The sequence below is a fragment of the Malania oleifera genome, chromosome 12 (genome assembly GCF_029873635.1).
Source record: "Malania oleifera isolate guangnan ecotype guangnan chromosome 12, ASM2987363v1, whole genome shotgun sequence".
Taxonomy (NCBI): domain Eukaryota; kingdom Viridiplantae; phylum Streptophyta; class Magnoliopsida; order Santalales; family Ximeniaceae; genus Malania; species Malania oleifera.
Window position 1 is genome coordinate 7964366 of NC_080428.1, and position 25974 is coordinate 7990339.

Consider the following 25974-nt stretch of genomic DNA (forward strand, 5'->3'; position numbering starts at 1 on the left):
AATATCATCCTCACTTTTTACTTTTTATACATTCCTTTCTCTAGCTTTAACGAGTTTAAATATATCTCTTTCCCCTTCTTTTGTATCTAATCTATCATACAAACTATTAAATGATCTGTATTTAGTTTCACTAACGACATTTTTTGCATATTTTCGTGCCCCCTTATACTTTTTAAAGTTATCCTTGTTTCTACATTTTTGACACGTTTTATACCAAATTCTTTTTGCCTTTATGACTTTTTGTACATCTTTATCCCACCACCGGCTTTCTTTGCTATTCTAGAATCTTCCCCTTGATTCACCTAAAATCTCTTTTGCTATCTTTTTAATAGAGCTAGCTAATCTACTCCAAAGAGTATTTGTATCTATCTCATTCTCTATAGTCAAATCCCATCTTTGATCATTTTATCTTTAAATTTTATTATATTTTCTCCTTTTAGGTTCCACCACCTAGTTCTCTTATGCTGGTTTATTTTATTCTTTTTCTTCCATTTTTTATATACATATATCTAACACTAAGATTCTATGTTGTGTGGTTAGACTTTCACCTGAAATAACTTTACAATCCTTGCATGATAAACGATCTATCCTCCTAGTTTAAAAAAAGTATATTTGACTTCTATTTTGTCCACTTTTAAAGATTTAATATAAATAAAATATAAAATTTTAATATATATAATATAAATAATATATATAATATATATAAAATCTTAATATATATAATATATAAAAAATATATAAAATTTTAGTATATATATAATATATAAAATATATATAATATGTATAATTTTTTATTAATAATTTTATACTATTTGGTTAATTCAGTTAACCAAATTAACCAAACTAAAAAATTGAACTGAAAATCAAAATTCAATGAAAATGAAAAATGAGCCAAACTGAATAAATTTTTAATCGAACTGAACTGATCGAATTTACTCGGTTAATTTAGTTAGTTCGGTTTTAACCGAATTATGCTTACCCCTACTCTGTCATATTTCCAAAACTTCCAAAGAAGAATATGGCATGCATCCATGGGAGCCACAGCACAATAATCATATTCTTCAAATATACCAATTGAGCATTTATGAGGCATCTGGAAGAGATGATTACGTCATTCCTTTTGTTGAATGACAGAATCTGATATATGGACGTCTTTCAGTTTTAAATCCCAGCTTGTCTTCCATATCTTAAGAAACCAAATTCTCACTACTCCCACTATCATTTACCAAGTTGCAAAGCTCTCCACCAGCTGTATATTTAGTTTGGAAGATATTCTTATGTAGCCAATTGTCGCTGTTGTTGGAGGGGAAAGTACTGACCTTTAAGTGACTAAACCCTCACTAAGGACATTATCCTCAAATCCCTTCTTCCGCCACATCCTTTTCAGCTTCCAGTTGCTGCTCTTGGTCCTCAAGAATTGCAAAATTCTCTTCACCATCAGCCTCTGGATCCTTGGCAAGATTAACCTTGCCTTCAGACCTTCCTGACTCATTGGACTTATGCCCAAGCTTGACGCACCTGTAGCATTTGATCACTGTTTTCCCCTGCTTTACTTGGGCTACTTTCTTGACAGTTGTTAATGGTTGGTTGGTTAGCGTGTGTAGGGACTGCTGTCTGATAACTTCTAGACTGCCGCCACCCACCTTACTAGTTGATGCACCACTGGTGTGTCCTCCCAATCTTGTTAGGCATGTTGCGGGTAAATTGTGACAACTTTTGTGTGAGCTGATAGGAATTCCTCACCTTATAAGGACGCTGCAAGCTTACTTGCTCTTGTATGGTCATTTTTAGACCATTCACATAGTGACCAACCCTTTGAACATTGGTTTCAGCAAGATTGCACCTCAACGAAAGCCTATGGAATTTCTGGGTGTACTCATTGACTGACTTCTCATTCTGCCTCAGGTTTTGAACCCTTTGATACAAGGTTTGCTCATAATTCTGGGGTAGGAATTGAGCCTTCAGCTTCTCTTTCATCTTATCCATATTCTGATATTCCTTCTCCCCCTGTTCTCACTCAATCCTTTTGATAATGTTTCCACCAAGTAGAAGTAGGTCTCCTGACCTTTGCTCCCACAAGCTTCACTTTCCTTTTTTCTGGCACATCTTTCCATTCAAAAATAACTCTCAATGCTATCAACCCAGTCCAAGAATTCTTCAGCTTCCTCATCACCGTCAAATTATGAAATATTTTTTTTGTACGCCATACTATTTGGAATTTTGTCGAGCATGTAAAATGTGATCTTCCTGTCTTGGAGGCCTTTCTTTTTGTCGTGCAGGCCTTTCATTTTACGAACTCCTATCATCAATATGATCGCCTCGATTACCCATAGCTTGTGTAACAAGCTGAGTAAGTTGTCTAACTTGTCCCTGCAGCTCTCCAAACAACTCAATAGTCATGTATCCACCTCTATGGTTGCTATTCCCTCTTCCACCCTTTGCAGCCATGAACCCACAAGATCAAACTTTCCCTGATACCAATTTGATGCCAATTGGTGTAGAAATAGAACAAGAAATTCAGAAATAAAGACAGATTTCAGGATAGTGTTATAGCAACCTTTCTTGATTCAAATAACTACTAAATCTGTAAAATCAATAAATATGACTGTTGTGAATTTCAGTTCAGCAAATCAGACAATTTCTAGTCGCTTCAAATCAGTACTTGTATTGACATTGTTTCAGAATGGTAATAACGGCTTTTTGCTAGCCTCTTGCGCCTTTAGCAGGGATAGAGGGATTGGTAGGCACCACAAGGTCTACTCCTCAAAACCAAGCCGCCAAAATCTTCAAACCCTAATGATTTGGAGCTGAGCTCCAGAGAGAAATGCTTTAAAGATAAATGCCAAAAAGCCTCTGGAAGAGTGGCTGAAGACTCTTATTTTCTCTAGGCCTAAGGATTCTAAGAGAAGCCAACTCCTATTTTGCACATAACCCCCTCTAGAAACCACTTATCTCCTGAAGCCCCACCAAAAATAACTCCCATCACAAAAATACCCCTGAATATAGCAAATGACCCTCAGAGTTAATTTGACCAAAATAAACCCCAACATTCTAAAATTACAAAAGTACCCCTAGCTAAAAGACAACACTTGACAAAAACAAAAAAATTAAATTAAGATTGCAGAATTGCATCATAAAGGCAATAAATTAATTTTTTGAGAATGAAAATACCCAAAAGAACCCTTGTGAACTCAGGGATCCAAGTTATTATTATTATTTTTGATAGAAAATGAAATCCATTAACAAAAAGATAGAAGAATTTGCCAGGGGTGGAGGATAATAGATCCTCCTAGAAAACCAAAGGAACAGAAGGAACAAAAGAAATTGCAGTAATGCTCCCCTCTAATTCCTCTGAACGTCTGACAAGAGTAATCCCTGGAAAGAACCAGAATAAGCCCAAAAAGACACAAGGAAAATCACTAAGTCGCATTATATACAAAGTTGGGTTGCCTTGCCATTAAAAATCCTTGCGTTTTGTTCCATCCAAAGAGTCCAAAGGATGGCAAATATAGCATATCTCCAAAGAACCATCCCTTCCTTCTCCCAAAGCCTGTGTAATGCACTTTGAAGAAGGCTTCAGCTGTCTATGGGAAAACCACATCCTCATCAAAGACTGAAACAGCCTAACCCAAATCTCCTTAGCCAATCAGCAATGATAAAACAAATGGTCGATAATTTCATTATAATCATAGTACATTACTTGTGTCCTTGAACCGATAACCGTCTTTTGGCTAACCTAGCCTCCTCTGTCCCATGGGACAATTTATGAGGCCTCCTCGTCTCTAGCAGATCATTTGTATTAAGCTAGTAAATGACCAAGGTCCACATGAACAACTATATAGGTATCCAGGTTATTAACACTAGTATTTAACTGATGAACAAAACATTACTAAATACACAAGGAGGTAAATTAAATAGAGGTTCATGAGGAAAGGGGACTGAATATGGTATTTTACCTTCGAGAATTGAGAACACATTCTATTGTGAACTGCTTCGCCTCAAAACACTTTAGGCACATTCATTTGAAATAAGAGGGTACGAGCTACATCTAAAATATGTCTATTCTTTCTTTTAGCAACTCATTTGCTGTGGAGTTTTGGAGTATGTGTAATTTACTTATATAGGGAGTGAATTGAGTACTAAAATATTCTTTGCATTGTCATTTGAATGCAAACAGATACATTAAACATACTTTTAATTTTAGAACAAAAGGAACATAGTTTATTGCGTAACATAGAGCTATATTTCATTAAGTAAAGCCAAGTCACCCTTGAATAGATCATCAACAAACATAATAGACAAATGAAAAGTTTAAAAATCTGCTAGATAAGCGCTACTAGGACCTAAACATTTGAATGAACTTAAGAAAAAGGATTGATAGACTAATTATTGACTCGAAAGGCAAAGAGGACATTATGATGCTTCACCAAATGACTCACTCTAGTCTAGATTAGATAGATGACTTACACTCTTTATTTTTCTAAGGAAGTACGATTGAGCTAGGAATGAATTTGAAGAGGTGTGGTTGTAACTAAGCAAGAAGTAAAATACGATGATGAGTCAAAGGGGTAGAGGTCTCTAGCTTCATGTCCATTGATCATCCTTGTCATCTTTGAGTCTTGAAGAACAACAAAATTAGGAACAAGATTATTGAACAATTTAAGGATTTCGCGAGTTTGCTAAAATGCATTAGGTTAAAAGAGAAGTTAGGAATATATAGCCTATAACTACATGTAAGACGAGTCATAGGTTTACCTAATTGAGAAAAAGATGCAACAGAAGAGATGCCTGATACTGGAGAAACTTTGGAGTATTCATCTTTTGATATAGAAACAACTCTTTGTTGTCTAACTGCGAAGTGGTAGAGGCCGAATTAGTAGTTGTAGCATCAACTACTTTGAGGGGTTTACTACTCAATTTCCAATAGAGATTAGTCGCGTGATCTAGTCATCTATAAGGGGTGCACTTCCATGATGTACCTTTACCGCGCCTATCTCTACCACTATGATAGTATGGTGTCATAGACCATCTCGGGAACCTGTACTACCATTAGATCGTGTACTTGTACCACTTCTTGTAACAAACACAAAGCTTTGCCCACAAATAATAGTGCTAATGAGGCATGAATTAGGTGAGAATAAATGTTAGTTGATGATGGTAATTCTACATTACAATTGGTTCACAATTCATGACTCAAATCGACCAAAACTTGAAGAGTTGTTATTTGCTTCCTCTGTTTCTGCATCTTACGAACATCAAATCAATGGTTTAATCAACTCAAGAATGCACTTTATCTCCATGAAATACTAAACAACACTCTTTACGCCTATTGCAATTGAAATTCCTTTAAGGAGAGATCATGCATGCCACTAAGATCACTAGAATGCAAGAGTTGGCGTAATCCCATTTGTATCAAGGTGCATACACATCCTAGAAATATAAGGTTCATGGAATTCCATAGCAACAAAACAATTAATGCATCTTTGTGAATCCATATCTCCTTGTCTCATCAATCGGTCTTGATTTATTGATTCAAATTTACCTAGACTCCTCAAATAAATCTTGATGCAAGACTTAGATCACTGCTAAATTGCAAATAGTTACTACTTGTCAAACAACACAGCAACAACAGCTAACAGCAATAACAAGCCTTAAGTCTCACTAAATAAGGTCAACTATATGAATCCTTCTCCAACCAATTCACTCAATCAAGGCATTTTCTTTGACTAACTTGAGAGCTGTTAAGTCTTTTCTCACCATCTCATTCTAAGTTATTTTAAGTTTGCCCCTTCCTCTTCTAGTACCATTAATAGTAATTTGCTTGCTTCTCCTCATTAGTGCATAACTTGGCTTGCATTTCAAATGAGCAAACCATTTAAGCTGTACCTCTCTTATCTTCTACTAGTGCTATGTCCAACTCATTTCGAATTTTTTTTGGTCCTTAATTTATCCTTTAATGTCACACCACTCATCCACCTTAGCATGCACATTTTGACCGCTATTACTTTTTGAATATGTTTTCTTAGTTAACCAACATTCTGATCCATATAGCATTGCTGGTCTTATAGTCGACCTATAGAACTTTCCTTTTAATTTTAGTAATATTCTACGATCACAAATCACACCTGAAGCACTCCATTTTACCCAATTTGCTTGAAGTTTATGTACTACATTGTTTTCAATTTCTCCCTCCGCTTGCATTATCGATCCAAGATATCGAAATCTGCTAGTATTATTGATTTCTTGATCATCAAGTTTAATTTTATCTTCAATATTCCTCTTTACATGGCTGAAATTACATTTTACATACTCTATCTTGTTTCTACTTATCTTAAAACCTTTAGATTCTAACATTGTTTTCCAAAGTTCTAACTTAGACTCTACCCAACTCGAACTTCCATCAATCAAAACAATATCATCTGCAAACAACATGCACCATAGCATCTCATTTTTTGGATATTCCTCGTGAGTTCATTAATCACTAAAGCAAATAGATAGGGGCTCAAAGTAGATCCTTGATGTACACTTATTGTGATTGGGAATTCTATAGACTCTCCTCTTACAGTCCTAACACTAGTCATGACTCTATCATACATGTCTTAATAACATTAGTATTTGTTGCATGCTCCCCTCTTTTCTAGAACCCATCAAAGAACTTCCCTAGGTACTTTATCATTTGCTTCTTCTAAGTCAATAAAAACCATATGCAAGTTCCTATTCATTTTCCTAAACTTTTCCATTAATCTTCCTAATAGAAAAATAACTTTTGTTGTCGATCTCCCGAGCTCTATTCTTATTACTTGTTCAATTAATCCTTCCCACAATTTCATCATATGAATCATAAGTTTAATTCTGTGATAGTTATTACACTTTTGAACATCACTTTATTTTTTTGTATATAGGTATTAAAGTGTGCACCGGGCTGCCCCCTTTATTTATATATATATATAGGTATTAAAGTGATTTTCCTCCATTCCTATGATATTTTCTTGGTTTTTATATTAGTGTCACTTTTAGATTTAAACTTATAGTTTGGTTTTCATTAAACAACTTATTAAAGTATCGTCGCTAATAGGGAATGCCTCACTGAAACATTGATGAGAATTCATATCTTAAAGATCTGGCTAGTTTTATGTTGCCCTAATGCAACCTTTCTCTTTCTAGGCTTGGGATTTGGTTTTTTGTAGGTATAGTTAAGGCATTTAGTGCTACATAGGCAGAGTACAAGCATCTATTGATTGAAGAAAGATTAAATTTTGTATAAACATGTTGCAGCCCTAAACCCAGTGCGTAAGAAGGCTAATTTATAGGCTAAGCCTGTGCAAAGCACTAACTTGAAATCAGAATGAAAGCTAGTTGCTCTTGAAAAAGGAAGTTGTTAAAATGCCTAAGTTTGACATGAAATTATCGTATTCTTGGGATTAAAAAAGTTCAATTTTTAAGTTGTATAGGAATTCAATCAAAAACTACAAAAACAACAAGTACTCATTCTAGAGATAGGTGTAGGATACACGCACACATATCATACCAGGAATGAATGGGGGAAAAAATCTCATGGTGGATTTTAGTGGTGATGGACGTCAATTACATGTGTCTATGGAGGCTTATCACTTTTCAACCTATGATTGAAAAAGAAAGAGAGTGGATGCCGAATGTGTTTTTTTGGGGGAGGTGTGGAGTCATAGCATCTTCAAGGTGGTGGCATGACAATAGTGAGTGCGGCAATAGGAAGAGAGGAATTGATCTAGTTAAGTAGGAGATTTGTGGAGGCTTTCGAGCTGGGATAGTCAAGATGAGATAGGACTCTCGTAAACAACCTAGGTGTCTTGTCGGTGGGCGGGACAGGAAGAGACAAGAGCGAATCATCTTGTCAGAGGGGCTAGATTGAAGATGGTCTAGGTGCTTGACGGAGGAGATTTGAGTGAGACTCTCGAAGATTGTCTAGTATTCCTATCAGAGAAGAGTAGTCAGAGAGAGACAATAAATGACTTGTTGGTGATGCTCAGCAGAGGAGATTTGAGATTTGAGACTTACCTAAAGCTCGTTGGAGTAGGATTTGTGCTTGTGGAGACTCCCAATTAGACCAAAGAAACCTGAGGAACCGTTACAAAATCAGTTAGGAGAGAGAGATGGAGGCTTAGAGAGTAGCCTTAGCATCATCCGAGGGGAGTTTAAAGCAGCAATCATAACTAGTTGTGTGAGTGGCAGTTGGGCATCGCGGCGATGTTCGAAAGTTGGATCATAGAAGCTGCACTTGATATGTTGGTCAGCAAAGTGGATGGCCAGACCGGTAGGCGGATAGACTAGCAAGTAGTTACAACTGGTCTCTGGTGTGCGGGTGACTTGGCGCAGCTGCAAAGTCCTGGAGAACCGTTACAGTGCTGGTCGGGAGAGCGGGAGAGGTCAGCGAAGTGGGCGAATAGAATAGTGAGAAGTTATAGCTAGTCTTCGACATATTGGAAACTTGGTGCCGCCGCTAAGCCTTGCCACTGGAGTCTTGCCGCTGGCGACACACCCCCCATGTGCTGGCGACCAGTGAGTGGGACTCTGCCTGAGTGTTTTCCTGCTTCCAATTTCGTGAGAAATTGCTACAGGTGTGAGATTTTGGGCTTTCTCCATGATATTTTGATCTGCAAGGAGACATTTTGATTGTGGACACAATTTATTGCAAGAAAGTGCGATAGTTTGGCACGAAACTCTAGAAATTGTCACTCCAGCGTTAAATACAGATATTGTTCCTCTAATTTGTGAGTTTTCTTTATGAATTTGTTTCATTTCAGCAGGACAATCAATATCAAGGTGAATTGTAGATAGTTTTTGAGAAATTGGGAGTAAAGCTTGTGGGAAAGTTGTGTTAAAAGGCTGTTGATATATAGCTGCAGCATACTTATGCATAAATTCAGCAACATGGTGACAATTATAGGAAAAGAATGCCATTTGCCAAACTTTGGGCACAATTTCAAGCTTTACAACACCTTTCTCAAATGCGGAGAAAAGGTTTGCAAAATCATCATTGATGGAAGATGTCCACTGGATATGGTTTCCATAAATAGAGTCATTCGTATGTAACTTCTTTCGGAACCCCATCCAAAGCCTTATGACATATATTGGATTGATAAATCCACCATATATGTTTGTGAAAACTGTTTGGTGCCTATATAAATGGGTGACTATTTTGATAATATTTGGTGTGATGTCATACCCATGAACATTGGCCATGTATTCCTTGGTTGGATGATTTGGGTTTTGACTAAAAGACATGGGAAAACATGTCATCCACTATAATGGAAAGAAAATCATTTTGAAGCCTGCTTTACCAACCAACCAGGACAAAGCATATGAGATTATTGATCATGTCAATGTTACTCAACTTGAAGACACTACAAGCAAGACAATGAATGTGTTTGAAGACATCCAAAGTGTTTCAAACATTCTTATTGTAGAGTTTGTCATCCCCAATGAGTTCATTGATGCTAATTCTCAAGTCAAGTCTATGGTGCTGCCGATGGAATGTGGTTTCTTGTCTCTTTCAAGTGCTGGCTTTTGAAGAGTCCAAGTTTGCTTCTTACTTTTGATCCTTCAACATTTCAAAATTCGAGGCCGATTTTTTTCTGATTGGGGGAGAGTTGATGTAGGACAAGAATCAAAACCTTGGGAAGATCCTTGCTGGAGAATAAATAAGAAGAGTTGGGTCAAGGAATTGTTGGTTTAAGTTAGTAGTTTATTGTGTGTTTAATATAATTAGTAGAATATTGTGTATTTGGGGGCTTGTTTGTATTATTTGTGTATTCTAGGGGTATGTTTGTAATGTAATTTAGTTCTAAGGGTTCATGTGAAATTTTCATGTGAAGAGGCTTTCTTATAAATAGTGTGTGAAAGCCATGTTGTAGTAGTTGATGAATTTGGTTGAAGTGAGCGTGAGTTCCCCCCCTTCCCCCCAACTATCTCCTCTCTCCTCCCTTCCCTTCCCATTCCTTCCTCTACTAATTTCTTCATGGCTGCAGAACATTGATGCTGCCCCTGCTGCCCTGCATCAACTGTACAAAATGTATTGTATCGATGTTTATATGGTATAGACACTGCGACATCATGCACCTACTTTGCCTTTAGTCCACCTCTGATGGTTTCTCTTATTTCCTTGTTTCTGCCCCCTTTTCACATGAGACAGACAGAAGGAAAAAGAAGAACAATAGAGGGGGAAGACAAATCCAATTGATTTGGAGAATTGAATGCTCTGATGCCAAATTAGGGTTGATGGAGGAGAGAGCAGTCCTCTCCCTCCTTTTCTCCTTTTGATCTGCATGGTAGGATTTGTTGATATTCTGAATTTGGTTTGACAGTTAAATTTATGTGCACTCTTCATTTTCGCTATATTAAAGCTTTTTAAAATTTTCATTATTAGTTCCTTACCATGCATTATTGAAGGTCGTGTCTTTGTCAAGGTGATTATTCTGATAGCTTTTTGTAACAGGACAATTCAGATGGTGCTGCTCATGAAGAAGATACTGCAAGTGACAGTAACAATAATGATGCAGAGGGATTACCTGCTTCAGTCATCATAGCTTCACTGCAATCATATAAAGAAGCTTTGGCAAGTAATAATGATTTCAAAATTGCGGAGATAGAAGCTTCCATTAAATCTGTTGAAGATGAGAAAGTTGATCTTGAAAGGAGAGTGGCTACTTTGTCTGAGGAGCTCTCATTTGAGAAGGATCGGATTCTTAGGATTAGTGCAGACTTTGACAATTTCCGGAAAAGAACTGAAAGGGAAAGGCTTTCACTGGTAGAAAACGCACAGGGGGAAGTTGTGGAGAATCTGTTGCCTGTTTTGGATAACTTTGAGAGAGCTAAAGTGCAGATGAAGGTTGGAACCGAGGGAGAGGAGAAGATCAACAGCAGCTATCAGAGCATATATAAACAGTTTGTTGAGGTTCTAGACTCACTTGGTGTTGTTTCTGTGGAGACTATTGGGAATCCGTTTGATCCACTGGTGAGTTATCTAGTTCAAGTGATTTTTAGAACATGTAAAACTTGCTAACTCAGGGCTGGGTTTCTGCATCTTTAATTGATAATTCAGACCAGTAAACAACATAACATAGGAATATAAAATAGAGAATGGGTATTAAAGTGGAGCTGGAAGTGCCCCCAGTCTTGGTGCTACCCCAAGATCTTCAATGCATCCATCCCCAGGGCTTTGAGCTCCCTTGTGACAATGTGAGGATGATGGGTATAGAAAGGAAGATAAATTTGAATTGTGCTTTTCTGAAATGATAGTTAAGGGGACTAGGGGTCTCTTGTTTCACAATCACCCTAAGATGGAGGTGCACACTGCTAAAGCAATCATTTGACTTTAAATTTCATCCTGATGAACAAAGTTTTGCTTCTTGTATGGAAAGCTCATGTAAATTGCAGCATTTTGCCAGTTGGCATAATGATTGTCCTTTGTCACTGGCTTACTGCAGGTTGTGTACTGAGTTGGCTCAAAATTCCCTCAAGTACTTGATGGAATTTCTTCTAATACTTGATCTAAATTTTCAGGTTTCCATAAAACCTGGATACGCTTTTAAACTGTTTGATTTGGGCCAACTCTGAGTTTGTACAAATAACAAAGTTTTTAGAGGTAGACTTCGTTGTGTCACACCTGTGACATAAGAGTATTAGCCATAGCAGTGAACATTACTTCATTTCCTTAATCAGTATAACCTAATCTCCTCACTTGAAAAAGGTTTGGATCTTTTTTAGCTGTGGATTAATCGTAGTTCCTAATCTTGGATGTTTCTGACATTAGTTTTTTTTTTTTTTGGGTTAAAGCTGCACGAAGCTATTATGCGTGAGGAGTCCACAGAATTTGAAGAAGGAATTGTCCTTGATGAGTATCGCAAGGGGTTTAAACTTGGTGACAGGCTGTTGCGTCCTTCAATGGTGAAGGTGTCTGCTGGTCCAGGGCCTGCAAAGCCAGAACCAGTTAGCCCATTGGAGGAGGCAGAGGGTGGGAGTGAAGTTCGTGAACAGAAGGATGGTAGTGAAGTCACTGAGCAGAAGAGCACTGAAGCAGGGGCTTGAGTTTCTTTCATTTACGCTGTTTTTGTTAGGGCAGCCACTACTTGTATGTTACCGTTTTGTCGGGATGGCAAATTTTGGTGCCATTTGATTCCTGCAGTTGTAATGCTCGAGTTTGTAACAGTGGCAAGGCTCTCTCTCTCTCTCTCTCTCTCTCTCTCTCTCTCTCTCTCATTGTAATTTTGTGGGGGTGAATCCGCTGTGTTTTGCAGAGGATGAGAAACCATGTCATTGCATTTTTGCGCTTCCTCATGCATTTGCTTCAGTTGTGTTGGTTTAGTTACTTGAGAGTACTGCTCTTGCCTCATTATGGTTGATTCTGCTCTTAACAGAATGTTTTGCTGAATGGAAAAAATAGAGATGGAATGAACTGAAAATTGCATGATGAATATGTAGAAATAGAATAATTTTATTTTGTTCCACTATTCTCTATTTTTATGCACAGAACACACAAGATTAGCTTGAGCCCTTAGTTTTTTGCCCCATTATTATTTTTATTAATTTTATTTTCTAGGCCCCTTTATTATTTGGGTTCTTAACATGTACCATGACTTTTAATAGGAATGAGTCTATTTTTAGGTTTGATCTTTTTAATTTTCCTTTTTTTTATATAAATAACTTATTATTTATTATTAATTTATTTTTTATAATTATTAAGTCAATAACGAAGGAATATAAAATGACTATATAAGGTGGCTATGGCTAGGAGGAAAGAAGAAGAACATTTTATTCCAATTTCTTGAGTCCGGTCACAGCATATTGCACCCGCATGTGGAAGAGCCATTTCTGCGCAGCACACGGTCAAAGGGCAGCTACTCTGCCTCGACCAAAATTTCAGATGATTCACAGATTTTTCTCAAGTAACTTTTCTTTTTGTAGAAAAAGATAAAAAAGGTTTGAGTAGGTGGAGCACCTTTTTTCCTGCAGTGGTATTTTCAAATTACAAAATGATAGCTTTGTTTTTAGTTTTTCAACATTTTTATGGGGAGGCCGATAGCTGAAATTAGGAGATAAAAAGTGGTGGTATGATTTTCCTTAGGCAGTGAATCAATTTTTAAATGCCAAAACTCCGGCACTATACAAAATTTTGTATAGTGCCGGAGTTTTGGCATTTAAAAATTGATTCACTGCCTAAAGAAAATCATTCTAACTTTTATTTATTTAATTTTTATATACAAAATCTGTCCTCCAGGAGATCAGAAAATTTTGATTTGCGTCCAAAGTCTTCTATTTTTTATTTTTTTTAAATTTCTAGGGGAGCTGGCTGCCCCCACTTTTATGTTTTCTAAAGATGACACTCTTAGTGTGTTTTCATAAACCATCAAAGAACCTTATGATGTTTAATATTATTTAATGAAATGAACTTTCTATTCACTGATTCCGAGATAAAAAAAAATAAAAATACTTGAATACTGATTTAGTCAACTAATGGAATGTTCATATTGTCAATAAAATTAAATTTCAGAGACTTTTGTGACAGTTTTTAATTAAAAAGAGAAAAAAATAAAAATAAAAAAAAGAAAAACAAGGAAGATGTACATTCATTAGCCTAACTTGGCCCTAATAACGCCTTCAGCTGAACCAATGAAAGCCATCATCGTGACAAGGAAGCACAGGCTGCCAAATATCTGAAGAACAATCCACTTCTTTGTCCACCTACTAATTTTCTTCCGCACGAAGTACATTTCTACAGGAAAATATACGGTCAAAGGCCAAAAGCTGACTGCACCTATCATTCCCAAAACTTCGTTGAAGAAGGGAAAGATCACAGCTACTCCCGTCGTTGACACAACATAAATAGTTCGAAAGCTTAATCTTAGAAAATTCACTTGAAAAGCTGGCAAGAATGGGACTTTGAAGGTGTAGAATTTATTGACAAATCCGCTTCTTGGGAACTTCTTGGCTGACCATCTTTCCATGAATGCAAAGATGGGTTGGCCATACACCTGGAGGAACGAAAATAAATTCAGAATTTAAAGATTTCAAATCTGAATTTTGAAAGAAAAAACACAGGCTGATATTTCTTCTTTTTCTTAATGTTTCAAATTTCAAACCAGCGTAAAAGACATATATATATATATATATATATATATCGAGGTAAATACAAAATAGTTCATGAGGAGTACCTACCTGATATCCTCCCATAAGATGAACAACAATGCAAGCATTAGCGAAGTCAACGAGCCAAAAGGGCTCATAAAATCCAAAACCCGTCAAGAGATTCCCTGGCGCAACGCTCCCAAACGCTGCATAACCCAAACACCCACAACAGATGTAGAAGAAGGTGGTGGTAGAGATTGCAACCATTGAAGCCTTCTTCATTGTACTATTTTCTGGTGGAGGAGACCTCAAAGTATCCTTCATTTTCACAAATATCATCTTTGGATCATTTCAGCCTTTGTTTCTAATTTGTCTTCCACTTTTTCATTATTGATAGAGAATTTCTTTATAGCTAGGAAATAGGATTAATAGATCAAGAAGCCACACCTGTATCTCAAGAAGAAGATTTGAGTATGGATATGCAAAAGCAAGGTCTCCAAGTGCTTGGAAGATTAGCCATAGTTTTTGAACTGCTGTAGCAGCTGGGACTCCTCCAATACTTCCTTTAATTCTCCCGTTTTCTGCAATTACACAAAAAAAAAGGCATTAAATTTAATGTTTGGATCAAGATTTTCTCTAGGAAAATAATGGAGAGAGTAAGAGGAAATTCATTTTGATTGTGTTCTCTCTCTCCCTCTCTCTTACCCTCTCTCTCTCCCTCTCTCTTACCCTCTCTCTCTCTCTCTGCACTCACATGCTACAAATACTACTAAAATTTAAAATTTATTTTGACATAATTAAAAATTTTAAGACACCAAATATATGCTAATAATTTGAAAATTTTAATTTTTGTTCATTAATTTGATATATATTTTATTTCTCTCTCTCTTTCCTTAATAATTGAAAGAGTGAATTTCTTTTTTCGTTATCTTGATATTTTTTTTTAAGTTTCAAATCGGTCTAAAGAGCCTAATTGTGGTTGGATTATCGAAACTTTGGACCTCTAGCTATTAATTTACTATTATTTTTCTTTCAATAGTTATTGCTTTTGGTATCAAAGTTTAATTCGGTGAGTTTGTAGTCCCAAGCATAAATTGACAGGTAGATTAACGAAGGTAATTGACAGCTACCTATTACTTTTGCAAGGGCTAAGGCCAATCCAATGAAGGAGTAAGAGAAGGACATTAGGGCTGCAACAGTAGAGAGCCATTCTATGCTATGTAAATCTGGTATCTGAGACAATATAATCTGAATTGCTCCAAACACCACCATGTACAAACCATCCCCGCTTGCACATTTAGCTTCATGTCCCTCCTTGTGGTAGCAGTTTGACTTCTGAATTGCTCTGCATTGTTAATTTAAGAAAACCCTAGAATCAAAAGAAGAAAAAGAGGGAAAAAATAAATTATTAAAAAAATTGATCATAGGTGTACTTGTTTTGAAGTTTGGACTGCAAACATTGATTTTTTTTTTTTTTAAATTTGTGTACATGTTTTTTCTTAATACAAATTACATTATATCATTTCATACAAATTCAAATTCAAGATATTAATTTAAAAAAAAAAACAGTCAAAGGTGTGTCCCTAGACAATATATATATATATATATATATATAATTAAGATATACATCCTTATACACACACACACACACTCACACATATGTATAGGAATTGAAATATACCTCATACAGGTTGAAGTAGTGATAACATAAGCAATGCATGTGCCGTAGAGGTTGACAAACTGGAGAAAGCCACACAAGAGGGTGTGTTTGGTACCAAGATAAACCCTGACAGCATCCTTGTAAGAGTAGTTTCTTGTTCCAGTGACGGGATGAGGAGACCTATAGCAGTCAGACAGCAGCACTGCTGAAATGTATCCAACAAATGCAAAGCAGATCAAGGCAAATGGCCCTCCTATCCACCCCAGCTGTGCAATGCTCCATGCAAGAGACAGAACCCCTGACCCAATCACCGCTGTAATTATATGAGCGACACAACTCCTCAAGGTTCCTGAAAAATTAATTTATTAGTCTATCACCATTTTTTTTTTATTTCTTCTTTCTCTTTGTTAGACCACTAATTAATTGTCTGTTTGGAAAGATAGAAAGAGATTTTCAAAAGGAAAAAAGAAGAAATGAAACAAGGAAAATGCATGCAAACATACATGGAGGGTAAGGGATTAATAATTAAGGTGGTAGTAGTAGCAGTAGCGGGGTGGAAGGGTTTTAATTATAATTACCAGTCCTCTTGGGATGTCCATCATCGTCACAGGAGATGTCAGCTGCAGTTTGGAGATGAGAGCGGTGAGCAGCCTGCGGTGCCATATTTCATATCACTAGTTTTGTGGAACTACTTTGTGGATGGGCCTTTATTAATTTACTCTTATGTAATTTAAACTATATGTATCATGCATGTATCTTTTGACTTTTTAAAGGAGCCAAAATATATATATATATATAGTTTCACTTTGACACCACCCAATCCCGTTAATTAGTTGTCTAATAATGTTGTAGACTGCCACATTGGCTACAATCCTCCCATTTCTCGTCATAGCTCTCTATGACTACGAGTAGCTAGGCATGCACCAAATTCTAAACGTATTGTTTGCCTGTAAATAAGGTGGACTCACGTTCACTTCACCACCCACAAAAACATTCCCCTATAATTAGTAATTTTTCTTTACCATGAGGTAAAGTGTTGGGGGATAATTTTGATATAGACTCTTTAATTTTAAAAAATGTGTAAAATTTACTTGCACCCTTTTCTGACAGTCTATTTTTATTTGTGTTTTTTAAAAATTTAGTACGATATATATTGTTATTTTTTATATTATTGTTTATTTTCTCTAACCAAAATTATAGGGTCTAAAAAACATTAATAAATTCGTTAAAAAATATAAAATTAGCTAACTCATTACAAACATGATATCAAAAACAATAATTAGAATAAGAATATAAATCATTACATAATTCAAAGGCTAATATTGTGGAGGGTTTGCATGAAACCGTCGACAGTATTGTCGGGATGAGAAGAAAATAGTCGACTATTATGCAGTGTTTTATCGACTGTTTGGTCTCAGCATTAAATCGTCGACGGTATGTCTGAAACCGTTGACGGTTTTGCTAGGTTACTCAATGTTGGTTTTCAAATTTTGAATTGGGAAGTTGTATAGGTTGGGTTTCAGGGGAAAAACTCTTGGAGGGTTATATATACATGTTGTAAGAGGTAACTCAGTGTCTTTTGACACAAGATAGTAAAAATTCACTGCCATTTGCTCCCCTGGATGTAGGCATTATCGAACCACGTAATTTTCATGTCATTATTTCCTTGCTTTCATTATAATTTGTGTGATTGTGTTTTATGTATATTTCACTATTAAGTGCTGCATTGTGAGATTGTTAGTTTCCTCTACACATTGATTTGCACAACAAATTGGTATCAGAGCAATTGGTTTCAATTGCTTCTAGGGTGTTAATTTTTTGAATCCTATCTCGTTTTGATAATGACAAATCATACGCATCTCACTTGTGCATTTAGTGTATGAACAAATTTATATTTCAGAAGGCACAAATAGTTAATGCAATATGGAAGCCATGAGGCACTTAAAGCACACATCACCTTGCCCATTCCATTGAAAATTGAAGAGCAAAGAGTGAAGACATGTATTGTTTCAGTTGTAAAGCATTTAGATTAAATTGTATGCGCATGTCTTACTTGATCTAATGGAAAGCTCAATAACGACCATAGACTGACCCTAGGAACTCAAACTGTTCATGGAAAACCTTTTACTTAAAATGCTATACTCATAGAAAAGGTTTCAAACAATTTTGAAGTTCAAAACAAGGCTAAAATGCGTTTTTATAAAGGGCCTAGTCGACCGGATCATGAGCCCGGTCGACTGGTACTCATGAAATGAAGATCCAGTAGACCAGATCAATGACTCAGTCGATTGAACCGCGCTAAATGGAAAATTGCCTTTGGGCCGATTGACCAGACCTCGGGTTAGTTGACCAGAACTCTCGAGTTGAGCCTATTTTGAGCAAAAAAAGGGCCACAAAATTCAAATTTATTATTATTATATTAGCCAAACGGTCATAAAACAGTCACAAGAGGTCTTTGCCTATAAATACCAAGCCTAAAACTCTAAAAAAAACTTTTACTAATCTTGTATTAAACTCTTACATATTTGGGCATTTTATTATCTCATTTTCTCAAATCAAAGAGCATTTACTCTCATCTACTCTCTTCATTTACAAAATCATTTTGGAGAAATCATTTATTGCTCTTGAATCTTTAAGGAAGCATTTATTGCACATTTATTTTTGCTTCGAAGATCAACCACTCTCATCTATTCTCATTTATTTCAAAAATATTTTTTTTTGAGAGAGAAACCCTAACTCTATTGAGCTTAAATCTTATCTTGTGAGAGTGCATTAGGTTTTTAATTATACAAACTAGCTTATTGAAGAAGCATTTTATTGTTTGCAAAAACTTTTATTCTCATTTTTATATCTTGTGGTTCGGGTATAGAACCGTGCCAAACGAGGGGATATCGTTTGGAGAGGTGGCTCCGCCTATAAGGAGTGGTGTAATAGGTGGCTTTTCCTGATTGAAGAAGTGTGTATAAGGTGGCACCAACTTGGTTAAGGAGTGGATAGTAAAATCCTCAAGAGGTCGTCTTGAGGCAAGGACGTAGGCGGGGATAGCCGAACCTTGTAAAAACCGTCGTGTTTGCTTTCTCTTTCCCTACTTGTATTTATTTTTATGAACTTGTATGTTTACACTTATGTTGTTGTGATTATTATGCTTGTTTTAAATGTTTAAAGCCTTAAGATTGATTGAGAAACCCTAAGCTTGAGATAGTGTGGTTGTGTTTTATAAATAGGGCAAAAAGTGACCTGGATTTTTAAAATATCCAATTCACCCTCACTCTTGGGATTGCACCAAAACTCACAATTGTTATTAGAGTCTTATTGCAAAAAGCTTAAACATTTTCGTTAAAGATCACATGGCTCATCTTGGTGTCTACCCTTTTAGTGAGGGACAATCATCTTCACGCCCATCAATCTTTTGTGGTGTTAGCTACACATTTTAGAAACAAAGAATGAGAATTTTTTTTCAAAATATAGATTGGAGAGTGTGGAGGGTTGTAGCAAAGGGAGATTATATAACTGTAACAATTGTTGATGGAAAAAGTGTTCCTAAAGCTAAAGATGATTTTACTAAAGATGACATGAAATTAGTAAGTTTAAATGCTAGTGCTATGAATGCTTTATACAGTGCATTAGATGCAAATGAATTTAATAGAATCATGACATGTGAAACTGTTAAGGAGATTTAGGATAAACTAGAAGTAACATATGAAGGAATTAAGTATGTGAAGGATAGTTGTATAGATATGCTAATGAATATGAAGTCTTTAGAATGACTTCCAAAGAATATATACAATCCATGTATACTAGATTCATACACATACTAACTATTTAAATGCTCTTGGAAAAACATATCCTACTTATGAAATGATTAGGAAGGTACTTCGAGAATTACCTCCAATCTAGGAGCCAAAAGCAACAGCTATAGCTGAAGGAAGAGATTTGAAAGCAATGATGTTGGAAGAGCTCATTGGATCTCTCATCACATACAAAATGGCAATCAATGAGAGGCTAAATGAGTAGAGCAAAATAAAGAAAGTTACAACCATCAAAGCTTCAACGAGTAGCTCTAGTGAGGAAAGTGAGCTGGACTCTGACGAGGACATGACCTTATTGACCAGAAAGTTCAACAAGTTTTGTTAGCCTTACAAGGCTTAAAATCTTGTTTTGATGATAACAAATCAGAGGAACTTAACATATTTGGTTAAGTGATGATGTGACAGGACTTAAGAATGAGAATACAAGATCAAGTGCTCACAAAGATCATTAAAAGCTTATACTTCAAAGAAAGATGATCAAATGAAGCTTAAAGAATATTAAGGAATGGATTCAAAGATGATTTAATAAAGCTTGAAGATCATGAGAACATGAATGAGAACTTGCTAAAATATATTAAAGCTTGAAGACAAGATGGGGTGAAAGAAAAAATATCATGGAAGACTTCAAAGCTTAGAGTTGTAGGCTTTAAAAGATATGATGTAAGTACTTCATGTTTTAAATATCTTATGGAAATATGTTGAAAGCTCTTCTAGGGTTATTCATTGACTTAGAGACCTTATTTAAAACCCCGAAAATGTTTTATAAGAAATCAAAGCAAGAGAGAAAAAATGATTTTTGAGAACTAAAATGAAAAATCTAAATTTGGTCTGGCCAGATGACTAAGGTGCACCCTTAGAAGATTGATGATGTACCTCAGTAGACCGAAATTTTACTTCAGTCTACTGAAGAATTTAATCAAAAAACTGAAGAATTAGTTCAATCTACTGAAGATTTTTATTAGGGAATACAGAAGAGGCAGTACACCCTTAGAAGACTGAACCCTTAGTTCAGTCGTTTGATCAGGAACTTTAGAAGAATGAATCCTCAGTTTAGCCATCTGACCCTGTGTCTAGTTCAAATTTTTCAGTGTGTTAAGGAACATCAGAAGACTGAATTCGATACTTCAATTGCCTGAACACTGTTAACGACTAAAAATTTTAAATGTTTTAAACTTCAAATAAATGTTTCTTGTGCCCCAAAAATTTATGAAAATTTGGGAGACACTCCAAGTAATCTTGGGCAATATGAAATTAATTTTTCTAAGCCTATTAATACATGTTTTTGAAAATCAAATCATAACCAAGAATTGAAAAATCTGTTTCAAGGTTGAAAGCACACTTGCTCTTTCAAAGCTATCTCTTGCTCACTTATTGCAAAATATGATTTCCTGAGAATACTAAAGTGCTGATCCATCCTACTCTGATTTCTACTATTGATCATCATCTAGAGAAGGATATTGGTGAAATCTTACTAGAGCTTCAATCTTATTTCAATTTGATATTTAAATATTGAAGTATCTAGTGTTTGAAATTGTAATCTTCTGCTCTATGTGAGAGTGCCATTGTATGCAGAGATTGTCTCTTGTTTTCTTTTAGTGATTGAAGATTCCAGGTTGTTGGATCGTTAGACCGAACATGGGGTATCGCTTGGAGAGGAGTTGCTCTAGCCTATTGAAGGAGTGACCGAGCATGGGGTCTCGCTTGGAGAGGCGTTACTCTAGCCTATTGAAGGAGTGTTTGGGCGTGGGGTATCGCTTGTAACGGTTTGTTCCGCCCAAAAAGGAATGGTATAGTGGAATCCTTAGGTGGTATTGGCTAAAGGCGAGGACGTAGGCTAGGGATAAGCCAAACCTCATAAAAGACGTGGTGTTACTCTCTTTCCTTACTTTCTTTAAATTCCAGCATATATTAATTATGTGGTTGAATTTAATTTTTGATCATATACACTGCGTGGATTGGATATTAAATAAACTAAAGATTAATTTGATTTTGAGATTTGCGGAAACCGAAAGGAAGTACATTGGTTGATCAATACAAATTGCAAAAATCGTAAGGGAGTACGTTGATTGGTTAACACCCAAGACTCATTAACTGAAAGTTTATTTAAAGTCCAAGTTCTTGGAAAGAGTGTTGGATTTCATATTGTGCATCATATTGAGAAATCAAATCCATCAATAGAGGGCTTACATGTATTCATAGGGCTGCAAATAAGCAAATATCTTGTATTCTTGTAAAAGTTGAGAATTGTCAAGAAGCTGCATATTATATCTTAATTTGGTATCTTTGGTTGTTTACTTTAAAGTTGTTGATTGGTTCTTGGTTGTTTGAGTTTTGATTACTTGTGTTGAGTATTGGTTTGTGGATTGATTAAGTGATTAAAAAGCTTTACTGTGTGTTTGTTAAAGTAACAAGTGGTTAAGAATTCTCAAAAAGACTTAAACAAAAATTTCAAATAACCCAATTCACTTCCCCTCTTCGGACTACACCTCAACTTTCAATTGGCATCAGAGCGGTGCTTTAGCAAATCCTAGCTGACTCATTCTAAAAATGAGCAGCTCAAAAGCTATCCCAAGTAAAGGAATTCTGTCGTGTAATATTCAGCCTGAAGACCAGATCGTCTCCTTAGGGAATGCGGTTTAATCTCAAATTTTACGTATTTCCAATCGAAAATAAAAGTTACTAAACACAGTTTAGATTCAGTTTTTTTCAGAATGGTTGAGATTTCTTTTGACAAATTAAATGCAATTTAAATTCTAATCCTAACACGTACTAAATTCAATAACGAAACACGGAAATCATACGTCTAATTAAGCAAGAATTGAAACATGCATTTAAACTCCGGAATAAAAACTAAAGACGATAACTTTAACACGTAATTAAAACACACAATTCTAAGAACGCAACTAATCACAAAATTAAATAACAACAAATTTTGGTGCAACCAAGAACTTAAATAGAAATTCAAGACTTCAAGAACTAAATTATAAGTAGAACACTAAAAAAAATGAACTTTAATAAAAATTAAACTAAACCGAACTCAACAAAATTTAAATTTTAAAGAAGACAATTAATATAAATCCTAAAGAAAATATATTTTTTATTCTTTTTTCTTTTTATATCAGGAGATCAACACGAACTTAGACATAATCACTCAACCAATGCTAAATAAATACAAAGAACAAAGAAAGAAATTAACTTTATTTAAAAGACTTCAAACAAAAAAAAAATGAAAACTGTAATTTAAATTCTACCACAATGATAAAAAGAAACAATTAAAAAGAAAGATAATGAAGAAAAGAAAGAAGAAAAAAAGAAAGAGAAAGAAGTGAGAGAGAGTTGAGAGTGGCTGGCCTTGGCTGGCATCAAGTAATGGCTGGCTGTGGGCAGTGGCTGGAGCAGCACTAGTAGTTCTTCTTGGCTGAAGTAGCTCGGAGCAGCAGCAGCAAGGGAACAAAACTAGGGGCTTTGGTTGGGGGTTTCTCGGGTCCAGCCAGCTATAGCAGTAGTAGCAGACCTTCACGGCAGCAGTAGGGCACGACAAGAATTGAGGAAGAAGGCTACAACAGGGAGGCAAGGAGAAAGGGGAGAGAGAGGAGAAGAGGAGAAGAAGCAAGGAAAATGAGCGAAGGTAAGAGAAGGGCCAAGAGTGAGAGGGGAGCTGGGGACTGTGCGTGAGAAAGAAGGGAGAAGAGGGTCAACTACTCGAGTAGGCAGTAGCAGAAGAAGAAGAAGAAGAAGAAGAAGAAAAAGAAGGCAGTTGAAGCAAGGAGGAATGGCAGCAAAAAGCGGGGGAAGAGAAGGAAGGAAGAGAAGAGAAGGGAGAAGGGAGAAGGGTGAAGAGAAGGGGGAAGGGAAAAGGGAGAAGAAGAAGGTGCGGTTCCCTGGATGAGAAAAAAAAAGGAAATTTATGAAGGGAAAGGGTCACTGCCCTACCAGCGAGACACCCAGACCCGACTGCATGGCCGGGTCACATTAAATAAGTTTTTTAATTTTTTTTCTTTGTTTCCTTCTTTTATTTCTTAAAGAATAAGGGTGATTTTGACCCTCTTGGAACCCGTTTCTTTCAAAACTCAAAACATGAAAATTGTAGTTAATCTTCTCATATTTTTCCAGGATTTTGAATCGTCTTGATCGAAACTTGGACGGAAAAATTATGTACAAATTACGAACTGGTGCTGGTTTTAGCTTTCGAAAATTTTCTTGCGATAAAAAAATGCCAAAAATTCATAAATTACTCAATAAAACCCAAATATTATAAATAGGGTACCATGTTAAAATACTAAGAGTAATTAGGTATTTAATTAAAAATATAAGCTAATGGGTCGACTGTTTCTTCAGCTTGGAGAGCGAGCAGTGCTGCCACCGCTTCCGAACATGCGATTCAACTCTATACCCAACATCGTGCTGTCGGAGTTGGACTGCGGCACCAATATTTTTGGTTTCATTGAGGCCATCATGACGAAGATGGAGCCATCGGTGACATTATAGAGGCTCACATGTGCTTGCACTCAGCGGTGGAGGTTGGGATTTGCAAGAATATTTCGATGGCGTTGTTGTGCACTTTCGGCATTGATGTTTTGGATTAATGGTGTTGGCTTTACGTGATTGTGTTTCCACCATAAGCCACGCTTCATGCATCCAACGGACCAGCGTAAGGTCACGTTGGAGGGATAGGCGCCGGAAATAATTTCCAGACCAGTTCATGTAGCTTTATTTATTTCTTATTTATTTTTTTAAATTTGTTTAAAATACGTTCAAAAATAAAGTTTTTCCCAAACTTTGCTTAAATGTTTGTAAATAAATTAAAATCAAATCTGGAGTTGGCACGCATGGGATCACCTGTCGAGGACTAGGAGGCGCGTGACGGTGCATGGCTTCGACGGGTGGCTGTCGGAGGTGCGTGTGGGCATGTGCGGCGTCGTGGGACCTCCATTCAAGCTCTAGTTTATACCGTTGGCTTCGTCTCGACGAGAGGAACACAATGGTGGCCTCAAAACTCAGTTTTGAGATACTGGATAGGGGCTCTAATTTGGTGATTTTGTTCCTATCTAGCTCTGATACCAATTGTTGGGGGATCTAGGAACAATAATCACATACAAGCAAAATATAAACAACCAAAATGGAATACCATATTTATGTGGTTCGGTCCAATGTGACCTACATCCACAGAGCACACCGAATTTCATTGTAGACTGGAAGAATAAATACAAGGAGGAGGAGGAGGAGGCTACTGCTCTCTACTCAGCTCTCTCTCTCTCTCTCTCTCTCTCTCACACACACACACACACACATGCACACACACACACACACAAACACACACAACAATCACTGTTCCTCACACCTTCTGCACACTCTGTTCTGCACGCACACTACAACACAATTCCACACACACACACACACACACACACACACACACACACACACACACACATCTCATTTATAGCCATGGATGGGGGGTGGAAGTCAAAATTAGGTGGCTTAATTTCAACATGGTGGGTAGGGTTGGTGGTCGCCGGTCTCCAACCTCAACGAAAGTAGCTGGGTTGGTGCTGAAGTCTCCACCTACTGCAATCTCAACAGTAACAACATCTTTTTCCTAGCTTCTTGTGCCTTTAAACCAAGCCTCCAAATCTTCAAACCCTATATGGTTTGGAGCTAAGCTCCAAAGAGAAATCCTTTTAAAGATAAATGCCAAAAAGCCTCTAGAAGAGTGGTTGAAGACTCTTATTTACACTAGGCCTAAGGATTCTAAGAGAAGCCAACTCCTATTTTGCACACAACCCCCTCTAGAAACCACTTATCTCTTGAAGCCCCACCAAAAATAATTCCCATCACAAAAATACCCCTGAATATTGCAAATGACCCTCAGAACTAATTTGACCAAAATATACCCCAACATTCTAAAATTACAAAAGTACCCCTAGCTAAACAACAGCACTTGACAAAAACAAAAAATTAAATTAAGATTGCAAAATTGCATCATAAAGGCAATAAATTGAATTTTTAAGAATGAAAATACCCAAAAGAACCCTTGTGAACTCAGGGATCCAAGTTATTATTATTATTATTATTATTATTATTATTATTATTATTATTATTATTATTTTTGATAGAAAAAGAAATTCATTAACAAAAAGAGAGGAGAATTTGCAAGGGGTGGAGGATAATAGATCCTCCTAGAAAACCAAAGGAACAAAAGAAACAAAAGAAATTACAATAATGCTCCCCTCTAATTCCTTTAAGCGTCTGACAAAAGTAATCCCTAGAAAGAACCAAAAGAATAAGCCCAAAAGGACATGAGGAAAACCACTAAGTCCCATAGGATACAAAGTTGGGTTGCCTTGTCATTAAAATTCCTCGTGTTTTGTTCCATCCAAAGAGTCCAAAGGATGGAAAATATAGCAT

The 25974-nt window shown here is 36.3% G+C and overlaps 2 protein-coding genes across 2 annotated transcripts in view; one reads left to right on the plus strand and one right to left on the minus strand.

Moving 5' to 3' along the window:
* The window catches only part of LOC131144201 (uncharacterized), a 28090-nt gene extending 15751 nt beyond the window's left edge, over positions 1–12339 (plus strand). Inside the window, exons 2-3 of the mRNA XM_058092672.1 lie at positions 10472–10990; positions 11812–12339. Coding sequence (XP_057948655.1) covers positions 10472–10990; positions 11812–12063 — 771 coding nt within the window. The 3' untranslated portion in view covers positions 12064–12339. The remainder of the gene's footprint in view (positions 1–10471; positions 10991–11811) is intronic.
* Positions 12340–13458: 1119 nt separating this feature from the next.
* Positions 13459–16423, minus strand: LOC131143818 (probable amino acid permease 7). Its single transcript, XM_058092189.1, has 6 exons — positions 16339–16423; positions 15782–16109; positions 15231–15445; positions 14548–14681; positions 14191–14418; positions 13459–14006 (listed from the first exon to the last, which is right to left on the minus strand). Exons 1-6 carry the CDS (start codon positions 16421–16423, stop codon positions 13605–13607), a joined length of 1392 nt encoding a protein of 463 aa, XP_057948172.1. The 3' UTR covers positions 13459–13604.
* Positions 16424–25974: the final 9551 nt, after the last annotated feature.